The 15,284-nt window shown below is 42.2% G+C and overlaps 1 protein-coding gene across 1 annotated transcript in view; it reads right to left on the bottom strand.

Moving 5' to 3' along the window:
• pth1r (parathyroid hormone 1 receptor) overlaps positions 1-11,643 on the bottom strand; it is a 52,601-nt gene extending 40,958 nt beyond the window's left edge. The window contains exon 1 of the mRNA XM_047590478.1: positions 10,428-11,643. Coding sequence (XP_047446434.1) covers positions 10,428-10,496 — 69 coding nt within the window. The 5' untranslated portion in view covers positions 10,497-11,643. The remainder of the gene's footprint in view (positions 1-10,427) is intronic.
• Positions 11,644-15,284: the final 3,641 nt, after the last annotated feature.

Below are 15,284 nucleotides of genomic sequence, written 5' to 3'. Positions count from 1 at the left end.
TCCTGGCCCAAATCTGAGCCGCTTCCAAATTACGTAAACAACTGGATCACATTTGCGAAACCCTACTCCCCTAGCTCTGGGTAATTAAGAAATTGTCTACAAACTTCCTTTCTTGTTGGGTTTAGGGGAGGAAAGCGAGAAGCTGGAAGCTCTTGTATATTCAAAATTCAATCTATTCACCAATAGCGGGGGTAGGGCTTAGCTGGACGGTCGGCCAATGGCAAACGCATCTGCATAGCTGAGGATTTTCACATGTCAACTCAACTGAGGTACATTGAAATTCCAAGCATATTGGCTTCGAGGAAGTCTGCACCACAATATTGATACAGCGGGTAACTGATGAAAAAAGACCACATAGGACACAAACTCATGGCAATCAGTCAACGTGGCCCCTGAAATCTAGCGTTGTCGAGTTATAGAGACAGTTTCTTCTGTCCATTGTGTCCAACAATTTCTCACTGCGATGCTTGGGCGAAAACAATGTTGATATTGGGAATAACCAACCGGCCTCATCTCAGGCTGACAGAGGACTGACAGCATGTCACCATGAAATATGTCAAGCTGTTAATCCAAGGCCACGGCTCTGACCAGCAAGTCTCCCACACTCAGCTGAAACTTGGAAACCGCCTGTCTATTAAATAAATAAATGAATAAATAAATGAATGTTATGACACTTCCACAATGAGAAAAAGTAAAGTTTCGCGAGGCTTCCTTGGCATCATTAACCACTGGCTTCGCTTACCTTTGTCAAACTGCTACTTATGAGCTTTTGAATTTGCATCATTCGAAGAATCAGATGGGGATCGGTGAGCGCAAACAAGCGAGCACATTTTAACGCACCATTAAGGAAAAAAAAAAAGGTCGACGGTGCCCACCAACTCAGATTCGCGGCCAAAAAGCGCATTTTTCTGAGCTGCGCCGGAGTTCACAGGGCACAGGCACATCATTAAAATATCCGATAGAAGTGTAACTTTTTCAGCGAGGCGTAAAAGTGGCGTTGAGTTACACATACTCTAGCATTCTTCAAGCGGAAAAGTTAAGGGGAGAAAAAAAAAAAAAAGCAGAGGTCACGGTAAGTCAAGAAAACAAGCCCTTTCCTGAGTCAAACACAGCCATGGTATAACCTTACCATGCCGGTGAAACTGAAGACTCCTCTATTAACACATGCGTTATGAGTCTGACTCATGGGCCCTCTACAAACTGGGCAACGTGTCAGTCAATAGCAAAAAAGGCACAGCAGTCGGTAAATTAGATTATTCTGCAGTTATCTCAGGAATCCTCTCGGCTACTGTAAAGCTCGGCAGTGAAACACTGAACATAAGCACATGTGTGTGAAGGGGTATTTTCCCACTACAAGTTGCCTCTGTGAGCCGAATCCCAAGCTGATCCCCGGAAACTTCGAGCAAACATGTAAACTGACCGGTGACGACAGCAAGTGACTCACAATCTACAAGCGGCAAGCCATGTACAGACACAGAGTTTACACCTCCGTATGGCTTAAATCTACAAAACACGCTGTAAAACTAAATTACAAAACAGGATGTCTCAAGTCTGCCAGCCACGTAATCGTATTAGGATGGAGAAATGACATCTCCACCAAGGTGGGTATGAATACCATCTGTGTACCACAATATACTCCCTCAAATCCTTCTGCTTCATTCGCTACTGTTGATTTCCACTCCTTCGCAGTCTATCATGCACAATTACATGTTATTCTAAAAGCTGAGAGGGTGAAGATGCTATTTTTAACACGAATTTCAGGGACTCGACTATGTGTCATTTCGTTCAAGAAGCGAAAGCAACATCTCCAGATCGTCGCCACCGAGCATCGTGTGGTGAAAACACTGTAAAAGCTTTCCTGACCTACTGTCAAATCCACTTTAAATTCACATCTCGCCAGTGAAGAAGGCAGTAAATGCTCTTTGCTCTGAGAAGCTCAGGAAATTTCAGTGTAATTTTCTACACCAAATAACACAAATAACAATCACTTCTGGACTGAATGTCAGCATTTTAATGAGACCTATTATTTGAAGTGTTTGGGTTGATGCAATGCTATTTCCAGTAGGCTGCCAGAAACCCTGTTTCTGACAGCTTATCATCATCACATCTCAAAATCCAACAGTTGTTGCATTGCCTCTACCTCAGGAGGGGCATCGTCATTCAGTTGTCTTAACCTGTTCGACAGTGCAATAATGTGAAACCCCTGATTGAACTAAACAACAATCCAAAAGGGAGGCTGCTGACTGTAGCACGAGAGGAGGAATGTGCGTCAGCGTCAGTAACTTACAGATCGGTGTACGGTGATTATTCATAATAAAGTATGAGGGGCATGCAAATTACGAGACATTCCTGGAACAGGATGGAAGGGTGCTGGATAAATAGCTTAGGAAAATCTGGGCTTTTTTTTATACTTTCAGCAACTGTTGGAAAAGTACCCCCTTTTTTAATTATGTATGCACTGCGGGAGCTCTGACTGACTGATTTTTAGGGGTGGGAAAAAATATAATACGGCCATATATCACTATATTTTTTTCTTCTAATACAGTATCGATTTTGTCTCAATATCATGTTAAAGTCATGATTTGGGCCAATCATGAACGACTTCGGCACCTCCACCATCACTTTTTCTCCTTTGATTGCTTTTTCTCAACAAGCGCAATTATCACTGTCATCTGTGCATATTTACAACATGTATTTTAAGGTGGATTTAAAATTCCTCAGTGAACTATGTAGAATACTGTAATATGTCACAATATCATAATATCGCAATATCCATTGTATCGCGACTCAAGTATCATGATACGTATCGTATCGTGAAGTCTTTGCCAATACCCACCCCTACTGATTTTAGGTTTATCTCTTAGCTGCAACTTCAATGTAGGTATTTCACCATAACAGGAACCTTTAATGGCATAGTTGTGTATTGGGTGGTCAAATATACAAATGCAGCATCTAACAAGACAAAGCTGAAATACTCAAGAAACAAGTAGGCTGAGAACCTCCACATATTATAAACAGCCCCTAACATTCTTGACACTTCTTTAAAAAAAATAATAAAATTGAACCAAAACAGGGAAATGGGCCATCACGTTAACAAAGGAAGGCTGCTGTACCAAATAGAGACCAGCTATTATATCAGTTAGGTCATTCCTACCTGGTGGTGCATATGTAAACAGAAAAAAAAAATGCCCTAGGAAGTATGTACTTCTCAGGGGAGCTCTCCCAACTGTTCAGCCGAAAAATGCCTAATGCCTAATGCCTCAGCTGATTCTAAGGATTTGTCCTGGGGCCAATCCAGGCATATTTATAGGACGCTATTATCCGATATCCACTCCTGAACAGTTGACACTTTGGACTACTTCATGTCATACACTGCACTTTTCACTTTTTCAGTTTCTTATTACGTTCAGTTCATGTTTAAACTTTCATTGCACATGGATATTTGCACTAGTTATTGCATATTTTGTATTATATGTGTTATATTGCTTCTGAAGAAGAATTTAATTGTAAAGGGAAACATGTAACTATACTGTGCACGTGATAATAAACTCTTGAATATAAAGCTGAAGAAACTTTCTTTCAAGATCCCTGCACAATGAGTCCACCTCAGCTTGCCACTGTTGATCTGCTCTCCTTAATGACCGCCAGGCTATGCTGTGCACATTCTTGTATGAAAATGAAAATTAGAGTGTAAGAAAAATATGTATAATTGGTCACACTGTGATTGGCTTCTTTCCCTGGGTTGGCAAAAGTTCAAACGATAATAAATCCATTATTTCTCCTCTCCCCTTCTCATTAGCAAAGTGTCCGAAACAGCAAATCAACACAGTTTAAAATGACAAGCGCTTGTGCCGGCAGGACATATTAGTGACGCTAATTAACAATAATGCTCTGAGTAACTTGATGGAATAAACACAAAACATGACTATTGTTGGATTTTTGTGTGTTTGGCATTGATTACAGTTAACTGTAGAGACCCACCGATATGGATTTTTGGGAGCCAATATCAATTGTTTTTACATCAGCATTGGCCGATAGCCGATACATGCTGCCAATTTTTCTGAGCCAATATTTGGAGCCAATACTATCTTTTTTCCCTCCATTTATATGATAGAAATGACACAACGATAACAAATGTTTAAGTCTCAATTTAACCAAAAACATAAACATTTATTTTGGTTGATTGACAACCTGCACTGTTAGTGTGCCAGAGAGAGAAAAAAACGTCAGCTAGCAAACTCCTTAACTTAACAACAATAAAAGTTAGGACTGTTGCTAATGAATGTAATGTGTTGGTGCGGAGTGATAAAGTAAACAGAACTTTGTTTGGTAAAACTAAATAAATAAATAAATAAAAGGCGTGTCGAGCCCTCCAGTTCAAGCATTTTCCAGTTTCCAGCTGCACGTACTCTGCTGGTGGGGGAGGGGCAATATATGGGCTGCACCGTGCACAGCGTCTCCAGCAGCACTGTGGTTGCGCCTGTCTGTAAATCTTGCAGTATAAAGTGCTCTTTAAAACTAGTTGCCTGCAGTGACAAAACAAATGTTGTGCAAAAAATGTGCTAAATTTCAGCGAGAGCAGAGGTTGGGAAAAAGAGAACATGGCAAACCGTCTGATTACAGCACACCAGACTATATTTAGAAATCACCAAGCGTGTGGGCACACGGGCCATGGTTACTGATGCTCAGTGATAGTTATATCACTGGGTCATGAAACCCACATGGCGCACGGTCAAACAAATGGATGTAACTTTGAGACAGCGTGATGAATGACGAAAGACAGGAGTCGACTTCATTGATGACTCATCAGACTGGCTCTTTGTGTTCGTTTAAATGCTATTCTTTTATGGATAATCACAGTTAATTTTATGACTGAGGAGGGAGCAGTGTGGAGTAGACCTAAAGGCTCTTTTAGAGTTCTGCGGGACATGGACGCCGTAACCTACGCGCCTAGCCAACACCAGTGCGAGCTCGGCAGTCTGACTCGCTCTGTACGCTAGTAGTCTTTTTTGCTTCACTTTCTACGGTGAACAATTAATTTGAAAATTGCAGAGATGGAGAAGTAGCTGGAAATACTAAAGCGGAAACAAGCTGCTACCAAGCGGACCAATCACAGCTGTTGCGGTCTGCATCACCATAGCCTGTAGTTACATTTCTGGGAAAGTGCACGGCAGCTACAGCGCTGGGGTCGAAGTACACATCAAATTGACGCCGAGGCCTAAACCGCCCATAACAAAAAGGCTTGTCATGTGCGGGAAGCATGGAGAACCAGTACAAATGACCATACTACACTTTAAATTAACATCTTCGAGAGAGAGAGAGCCCCACAATGAGGAAAATGGTTTTCAAATGACTACCGGTAGGAACCAAGCTATAATCAAAACATGTCAGATCACACATACAGATTCCCAAGGCATAGGAAGGTTGCTAAAAGTCCATTCTGATCACATATATCATCTACGACAATGTTGTTCTTTCTGGTGTGGATTTCGGTGGATTCACACAGCCCACATGGCCCATCCCCTAACGGCCTGGTGGGTAGTTTCTCTCCATTTGCGCAAACTTGATCGAGCAATCAGCTCAACGGGTCTTTAGCTGCTCAAATCAGACTGACTGGACAAACTAAGATGAAGTGAAGACTGGATGCTTCTAACTTTAATTATTCTGAGCGGTGAGAGGAAACTGGTACACACAGATTTCTTATAACCTTCTTAAAAGCACAAACATGGCAGATCTCAAAATCCGTATCGTTCTGATGGTCTGAAAGCAGTGAAAAAACTCTGGTGACTTTTCACACAAAGGTAGCACTATGCTATTTAATCAGTGATGACACACCTCCTCCGGCTTTTCTTTTCCCTCCCTGGGAAGTAAAGGTCACACAATAAAACCTGACCGTGCATCAAATTCATACACACACACATTTCTATGGCTATATCTGTGAGGACATTTGCTATCATGCTATATATCTTTACTCTGTTCTTGTTAACAGTTGAATTATAAAGTGACACTAAGGACTCAATGCTCTGACCCTTCAAAGTTTTAAGTTGTCCATATTCAGCTTCTTAGTTTCGCGAAGCTGCAGTGAACTGAGCTCTTAGGGGCCATGGTTAAACCTGATTCCAACCTGAACCCTAAAAGTGGGTCTTAAGCAACCCCCTCCATGCGTCTGCCACTGAGAAACAGTCAGAATTTACTCACGAAGAACAAAAAGTATCCAAGCACACAAAAAATCTGACACCTTCACGTCCCGAAGAAAAACAAAAAAAATATAATATGAAAACAAAATACAGCAGTCTGATGATAACGATAGGGATATGATGTGACACGCAAACTGACAGAAGTGTATCCTGCGATGTGTAACTTGTTCTTGGCTGGGATTTGTTGCTCCATTGTGTCTTAATGGGACTTGATAAGGGACGCGAATTAAGATCAATCCAAACTGTTTGAACACAGTGAGTAGATGAAATGAAATCTGTGTTCACCACACTTAACAATGCACTAAAGACCCATGTAAGAGTAAAAATGCATTTAACATTTAACAGTCAAATAAAATTTACAGACTGACCCTTCATCTAAAACAGGGCTCTTCAATGTTTTTTAGGCCAAGGACCCCCACACTTATGAGAGATTAAGTAGTGGGACCCTACCTACTATATGTGTTCTATATTAAACTAGTGCTTTTTATAAATATGCATTATTATTATAATTTTGCATTCAATATTAACCTATTCCTTATCCCTTTACTAAAATATATCAGATCCATGTTAAGGTGGATTTAAAGAAATTTAAGTTTGTGTGTAAAAGTTAAAAAACAAAAGTCTAATAAACCAAAGATTTTGCGACCGCCCTCTGCAAGTGCCTCCGCGGGCCCCCTAGGGGTCGCAGACCCCCTGTTGATGACCTATGATCTAAAATATCAAGGTTAAATCGCAATATCCTACTCTTCCTGAGCAAATACAATATAATAAAAAAAATATGAAATACTTTTTTTTCTCTATGTGAACTCTTTATATATATTATTCTTATGAAACATTATTATTATTTAATCTATGGCAGATTCTAACCCCAAGAAGAAGAAGAAAACCAAGAATCATAACGTCCTACCCACAGCTCAAGTACTAAACCTTACACATGATGTATTTATCCTGTTTATGCGATGACCTACTCTCACTGGTCAAATGTGACATATGTGACAAGGAAAAAGGTTATCATTATACAATTATAGGAGTTTTACTTCCATGTTGTCTGTGCCTTTTGTGTTTTAAATGGAAAAACAGCTGAAAAACAGTGAATAAGGGTTTGCTGCATTAATACTGCAGCAGCTATCTTAACAGTTAGGGTCTTACTGGATCCCATAACTTCTAAAAAGGAAGCTGAGACTCTAAAATGTATTCATTTATTCACAGTATTTTGTCCCCAGTTTGTTTATTGAACAAGTCCAGAGAATTTTCTTCAAGTAACTCTTCGCGTGACGCTGCATACTAATTGCACGGGGCAATCAAACAGGCGGTAGTCTCAGCAGTTTTGTGTAAATTACGACGTGAAAAGCTCATTTACAGAATGCATTCATTTATGAGGACGGTTCATTTCGGGCTCCTTCAGACACACATCGTGGGCTGTTGACCCACACAAACACGGACACGGGCGGGAAAGGGAAATTATCACAAGTCAGACCGGAGACCAGTCAAAAGGGCGCACGAAAAATAAATAAATAATTTGCACTATTAAAGCCTATTTCACAAATGCACCCGCAGTTCATTTAAATTAGTGAGAAGATATCTGCTGCCCCTAATTACCAGGGACAGATTGGGATGAGATTATCCAGCTCTCTAATCTGCGTTGTAAAACTCTATTGAGGATAATTTGATAGAGATGGATAAAGCTACTCTGAAAGGTTATTATACGAGGCGTGCCTGGGTGCTTTTTGGGAGCATTAACGGCAGGGCATTTTAAATGACGACTTACAGGCAAAAGTGAAGGACTGGTTTGTGCTAAAAAGGCTTCTCTTTGCTCGCGCCTCTCCTCTCTTTCTCTGGTTGTGTTCAATTTGGTGAGGCTGACGACCTCAGCCGCGTTCCTGAGGTTTTAAATTGATTGACTGCACCAATAAAGAGGAATTGAGCTGTTTCGCCGGCAGAGAAAAATTGCCAGAAAATTGACACTTGCGGGGGGATTTTAACAGATCTGCACCAGTCAATTCAGTTCAGTGGCAGTTTGAGGGGGGAAAATGGCGGTTCCGCCCACTGAATCGAGACGTTCTGGCCACACTGAGCCGTAAAAAAAAAGGAAAAGTTTCGTCGCACATTTAGCCAAACTCCTCAAAACGTGCGAGTGCTCGCTGAGTTTGTCCACAGCTGACACGATTCCTGGTTGTGGCAGGTACATGCAGATACGCGCATGCTAGTGAGGATTCAGACTCATGCAATCCGTAAGCGGAGGAAAACACAGTCATGAGGTAGAAACCGGGGCTTCCTCTTAATAAATTCAATTACTGGGCGAGTGAGACAGGCAGCCACGCTGAATGAGGCTCAGTGAGCCGTGAGGCTTTGTCTGTGCCTCCGCATCTTGAGTACGGAGGTGTGAAACCCGCTGGAGATGATCCTCACCCATCCTTGCATCAATGCATGCATTTCCCTTTGGATAAAAATGGACGACACGTGAAAGGGAGCTGCAAATTTTGCAACGTGTCCCTCGCTGACACGCGTGACGCGCGGTCACTTACATGCTAAGCCTCTGGAAAGTGACACGATCCCCTAGTCCACAGGTGTCAAACATGTGGCCCGCGGGCCACAAGCGGCCCGCCAGAGGGTCCGATCTGGCCCGCGGGATGAATTTGCAAAGTGCAAAAATTACATTGAAGACATTAACTGCAAATTTTCAAATAAAAGTAACTACTTTTCCTAGGTTTCACACAATTTTAGTAAGAGCTGTGGACATAACACAACATTGAGACATACAGAAATTGCACTTCTTTTTCTTAAGAAACATCTGTTTGTTCATAAAAGCTTTTGTAATAGTGCAGTTCATTAAATGTCAACACTTTCATAATGTACTTCCTCGTGCTAAAACAAAGGGAAACATTTGAAGTTGTCATTATTTGAAGGTCTGGCCCCTTTGAGATGAAATGATTCTGTGCTCGGCCCCTGAACTAACATGGGTTTGACACCCCTGCCCTAGTCTGACTGCTGCATGTGTCAATTTTCAAAAAAGCTTCATATTCTCCCTTTTGAACACAGACGCGGACTTTCCACTCTCAGTTTAGAGTCAGTAAAATCGACGTCCTGTTTGGTCACAGTTTGGAGAAAAAAAAAAAAAAATACTTTTTTGTGGCGAGGAAGACTGAGCAAACACCGAACTTAAAAACGGGTAAACACCAATCACAGACAGAGCCTTTTAACGACTGAATGTTGAATCAGCTATAAATACATGGCTGTGTTATAATTGTTTTCCTCCGCCATCTAAACCAATGAGCCTAGAGGTCCAGTGCGGTACAGTGATGGACCACATCACTGGGAAAATGCACTGTACCTCAGAGCCTGGGCGAGCTGCCTGTTGAATGCACAACAGCCTCAGCCAAAACACACAGACCCAGCTTGGTGTGCCGCTCTGCCTGCGCAGTGTGTGTGCCTTTGTGTGTGCAATATGGCAACATTTGAACTGGATCACAACGTAAATCACTACAGCTGTGAGACAGAGAGGTGAAGCTGTTCAGGTGCCGCTGCTGGAAATGTGAATGAAATATTAAAGCGGGGGAGAACTTCACTCTCCTCTACTCTGTAGTAGAGTCAAAGCCCTGCCTAATCGAGGAGAACCGGGTTACCCGGCTCTGTTTTACACAAACACGCCGCATTGTAACTGCACTACACTAATACAACGCTGCTTGTCGTTTGCTGCTGCGTTAAGCTCTGAAGCTGCGCTTATGAAACCATCAGTACTCGTGTCAATGCTCATCTCCGTCTCTCGCAATTTAGGGCCAGATGCAATTCCACCTATGTTTCCTGGTGATATAGCTAAGGATGGATGCAGTTAAGAGATACGGCTTTCTTGCTGTCCCTTATTCTGGAGGACAGCATCTTTCCTTTGCACAAACTTTACTCTCGATATGCAAGCGATGGGATGAGCAGATTCTGCAGGAATCAAAAGCTAAGAGAACATTTTGCACGCATGCTCTAAATGCACTTTTGTCAGATAAATAATAAAAAATAAAAAAAAACACAAATAAAAAGGCGGTGTTGCATTTCCTAGAGCAAAACAGACACACTGCGGAGATGCTCTTCTGCCTGCTCTCTGCTTGACGTGCTGTCAGCGCACAGAGGAAGCACCACTGAATCTCTGCAGTTCACAGTATGCACAGAATAAAAGGCTGTATGCAGCTACATATGCAAACACACACACATACATATATATATATATATGTAAAGACTTACCAGGCAAAAACTGCTGAGTAGCGAGATGAGAAGAAAGTCCAGATTGTGGAGCAGCAGAGAGGATCCCATCCCTGACCTGAGGCAAGTCAGTCAACCTCCAAGAATCCTCGCAGGGCTCAAACAGACGCCGGTGAAAGCTCAGATGCGATTATTTAATCTACTTAACTCTCTTCAAAGTGGACCGAGTTGTGCTTTTTCACTCCATCTGGCCTCTTGATGCTTATGGCTGCTCGTGAAATCATAACTCTGTAATCGCCTCGCTCTGCCCTCGATTTAATTTCCTATAATCTACTATATGCTCGGGCTCAGCGCGCTCCCCTTATTTCTCCGCATCTGTCTTTTTTCCCCTCTTCTGAAATTACATCCACATGTCAGAACTATTTATGTCGCTCTCGCTCTGCGGTGGGAAGTTCAAATGATTCTTTGTAGGGAAGAAACCAACGCTGTATTTTTAGGTCTTTTAAATTTCCCCTCAGACTAACTTAAACACTTCAGTATGGAGCTGTGCGCCTTATGGTTTATTCCAGTCTTCTCTTCCAAGCGTTAGATCAGCGCCGGGACAAAAATAAGCCAGAATTGTATCACTCCATCACCAGTCGCTGCTGAATCTCACAACTTCATTTGCCTCTGATTCATGTCAACACCAGCTGCAGCCATCTACTATCGTGCAGCGAACCGGCGGACGGGGCTTGCTTTTAACATTTAACAGAAGAAAGCAACCTTGTGACACGGCAGAGCGTGAAACTTTTCAGATAAGTGTCTTTCTGACTGACGGGATTCAACTCATTCAATGAATCGGGCGCACTTCGCTTCCTCCGGTTGCGAGTCCTCTTACTTTTAAATGAATCAAAGGAAAGACAACGTGGATATGTGTGCCATTTCCAAGAAAACGCGCTGAACCACAAATCTAGCGCGGCAGTTACGCAGCTACTGAATGCATGAAACTCCCCAACGGACTCTTGTTTAACGATGGGTGATGTAAAATAATAATAATAACAAAAAAAAAAATAAGAAACGCCAATTTGGCTTCAAGAATCTCTACTTACTACCAAGAGAAAACCAAATTCGCCCTGACGATCTGACAAATTCGCAAACGCCGGAGCGTTTGTGCGCAGCGTAAAAAGAAAACAAAAAAATAAATAAATAAAGTTGAAGTTTCCCGTTTGGGGAAGCGGCTCCAGATGTGGCAGGCGGCAGGTCGTGTTCAGTAGTGAGTATGTGGATGGAAACGGGAGGGGTGGAGGGGGGAGAGAGGCGGAAAGGAGGCAGGTATGGGTGGGACGTAGACGCCTCTCATTGGTGCGCTCCCTCTTGCGTTGGAATAAACCACGACTCCGAAATGACATATTTTCTCACCCCTCAAACAAACTGCACATTCAACAGATCGCGGGGCCGCGGCCAAACCACTTTTTTCCCCTGCAGTCTCTCAAAACCTGCATCTAGTGAGATTGAATTACCGAGACATAATGCAGGAGAGGTCCGTTTTTTTTTTTTTTTTTTTTTTTAATCTGAGGCACCGTCTGTTGCAATGAGACTTAAGTAGAGTCTAAAAGTTATTGGTGAAATAATAATAATGATAAAAAATAAAATAATAATAAAAATGATGGCAAAATAAAACACCAAATGATCTGACAGATTTATTTCTTTGTGGGCTTTATTTCCTCGCTGCCACTGTGAATCTGCCAATAAGAAAAACAGTGTTCATGAAGAAGAGGAAGAAGTCTTTTCTCGTGTCTGCTGCCGCATCTGTCTCAAAAGCAGTTGTTATATAGACCTTTAAGAAAACAACAACTGCACACTAACAGGTTAAAGATGACCCCGGGGGGCCCCCAAGACACTGAATAAAGCATAAACAGAACACAAAGGTTAAAGTTGTGCCTGTCTCCGGTGGTTTCCATCTGTGAAGCAGGCAGAGCTGATGTTGCCATTTAAAAATGTGGCCTTTCTGATTGTGAAGCCTTTACTACCCGCTGCTCCGAGGCCAACGGTCAGCCTGATGTCCTCTTTAGACCAGCTCAAGTGTGAAGATGTCCAGCTGTTTGAAGATGAAACGTCTTTTTTTTTTTTTTTTTTCTTAAAGCAGAACACAGAGCCCCACTCCTAACTAATTCTGCCGGGGGAACTACTGACACACATAATCAGTGCTGCATAATCTATTGTTCTCTAACAGCTGAGAACACAATGCTGTGTTTTTTTGCGTTTTTTTTTTTTTTTTTTTGCATGTGCGCTCTCAGTAGTAGTCAACAACCGTTTAAGTGTAAATATTCCAGCTACCAAAGCATGCAAAGCCGTGGCTACGATAGCAGAATGATTGTGTGATTTGGTAATCGCCTCACAGGGCTGCTGCTGTTTGCAATGCGGCGTACACAAAGCGGCAAACACAGACACGCTGGAATGAAAGAGAAACATTAGCGTGAAAGCTTTCCGTGGCTGTCTCGCGGTGATGGACTGCTGGTGAGCAGCGAGACAACGTATGCATTATCCATCAGAGAGAATAATCCTTCGGCATGACAGTCACATGCTGCTGTCACACAGATCAGAGACGTGAAAGAAAAGCACTTAAGTCACTTATCCTCGAGCAGCGTTGTGGTAGCATCATCCCGTATAAAAGTTCCATTACATGTGCAGTTAGATCTGAGCGTGCACAGTACGCGTGCATGCCTTCCATTCTTAAATGGAGTTTGCAAACATACAGATGCTTTGCCATTATTGTTATTGAGCCGTAGCCAAGTTCTGTGTGTGTTTTGGATGAGAGATGGTTGAAATGGACAATAACACTGCAGTGGTGGGAGTTAACGGAAGTTCATTTGTGACCACGTTGTTCAGAAATTATTTCAAACACCACTACCCAATGAGGTAGGTTTAGCTGAGTTAATGGATGAGAATGTTTGATATTTATTATTTAATTATGGAAAAACTATGGAAACTATGGAAAAAAACATAGTAAAAACGTGGTGTTCTAATGTGAACGTACTGAGGAAGTCAAGATACAAGTTGAGTTGTAGCAGAAATTGCTTAATGCACGTAAAAAAAATAAGAAATCTACAATAAAGCAAGTCAGTCGGTTCTTTTTGAATGTGCAGTCAATCTTAACGTGTCTCTTTGATCAGTAAATCTGAGACAAAGGCAGAAATACAGTCACAAACTGCAGCTGCTCCATTTAACAATGTGCACCTTTGCATTTGTGCTGAACAATATTATTAATGAATTACCAAATTCCCCCTTTTCTTTTTTTTTTAAACCGGTGCTTCATCTTTCTATGGGGTCATGGTAGTACTGTAATAATCACCCCAGGCTTCATTCCCATGGTGAATAGGTTATTCCCCGGGGTGTGAGATAATGAACAGTATGAACGCTGTCGCGAGTAAAAAGCATTACGACGTGGTCACGCTTACTTATGATGCAGAAGCGTGCGCCCCGCTGTGCCTCCGCGGGAAACTCTATATTCTGTAAACTGTGGAGGATCAACAAGAGAGACCATGTTCATCGTGACATATGCGTAATCTCTGCTGCCACCGTCAGGGTCTGTCTTTCTCACTCTTGTCTGGAAAACAAGCAAACAAACAAACAAAAAAAAAAAGGTTTTCCTTTGAAACATTATCCCCTGAAAGGTTAAATGCACCTTTAAGCCAATTATTCTATATCCATGTCAGTTCTGCTTGCTATGGTTCCTATTTCCGGCTATAAAACACTTAATTCTTAATTTTCACCCTGTCTTGAGTCCCTCCACCGTCATATTTATCACTGAACACCAGTTTCTGATCCTTGACATCCATCTGGAATGATTAATATCCACCTCCATTAAGGATCTGTCAGTTAGGGCCCATGCTGTGCTCTGTAACACAGACTGGAAAATGTAATGTAATGAAGTCTGTCTGTCTGTCTGTCTATCTATCTATCTTTCAAACAACGAGCCGGCTTTATAATTCGCTGCAATTATTCTATCCTCTTTACATTTTCACTATATGTCAAACATCTGCAGCAATCCAGGAACACTGTCACTGTATGTGTGTCTAACACATATCCAGTAAAAAGCCACATGTAAATCCGAAGCACATGTACGTTTGGACTAGTTTTCGACCGTGAACATTTTTTATTATTTATTTATTTATTTATTTATTTACTCTCCACTTTTCATGTAGAATGCATGACGCCACATGTGAAGGTTTCTATTTATACTTTCGGTCGGATCATTTCCACATGTGTTTTTGTGTCGCCCTTCACCTCTTTTGTATCACCGACAATGGCATTTGCATATCTGATTCGCGTGCGAGAGGCTTGCGCTCGGCAACCTAACTCGTTCGTCGTGTTCGTGGGAAATGCGCAATTTCACACGATCGCCACATGACCCTCCCCACCCCCCACCCCCCACCCCCCACCCAAAAAAGCACGTGAGATTGAAATTGGAACGGCCTCCTCGTCTTGAGTTAATTTTTAAACAGTTCCAGTTGCTGTGTTTGAGATCTGAAGAAGTGGGAATGCAGTCAGCACACTTCCTTCGTCTCCAAACAATTGGTGAAATCCTCCAAGGGGGAGCTATTTCCAGCTGGAGTGGGGTCAGCTCATCTTCTCTGAGATGACTCTTGTTGTCTTGACAGCTCGCCCGCCCAGGTCTCCCAAAGGTATACCCCAGAAATAGAGTAAAGCAGCAAATCTGGTCAAAGAAACGTCATCCCTGTCTCTCTGGACGTAGGTTTCACATGCGCAGGTCTTCATGATATCATGGACCTAACTCCGCCTGCACGTCTGTATCTGGTGCAACACGTGGCTCGGAAATATAAGGCATCAACAGGTTTGCGACGTTCCGCGCTGGCAAAAATATCACTGATTTTCTTTTTTTTTTAATTTTTATTTTCA

The sequence above is a fragment of the Mugil cephalus genome, chromosome 7, assembly GCF_022458985.1.
Source record: "Mugil cephalus isolate CIBA_MC_2020 chromosome 7, CIBA_Mcephalus_1.1, whole genome shotgun sequence".
Taxonomy (NCBI): domain Eukaryota; kingdom Metazoa; phylum Chordata; class Actinopteri; order Mugiliformes; family Mugilidae; genus Mugil; species Mugil cephalus.
The sequence above is the reverse complement of the archived record's forward strand: the minus strand, read 5'-3'. Positions and strand labels throughout refer to the sequence as shown.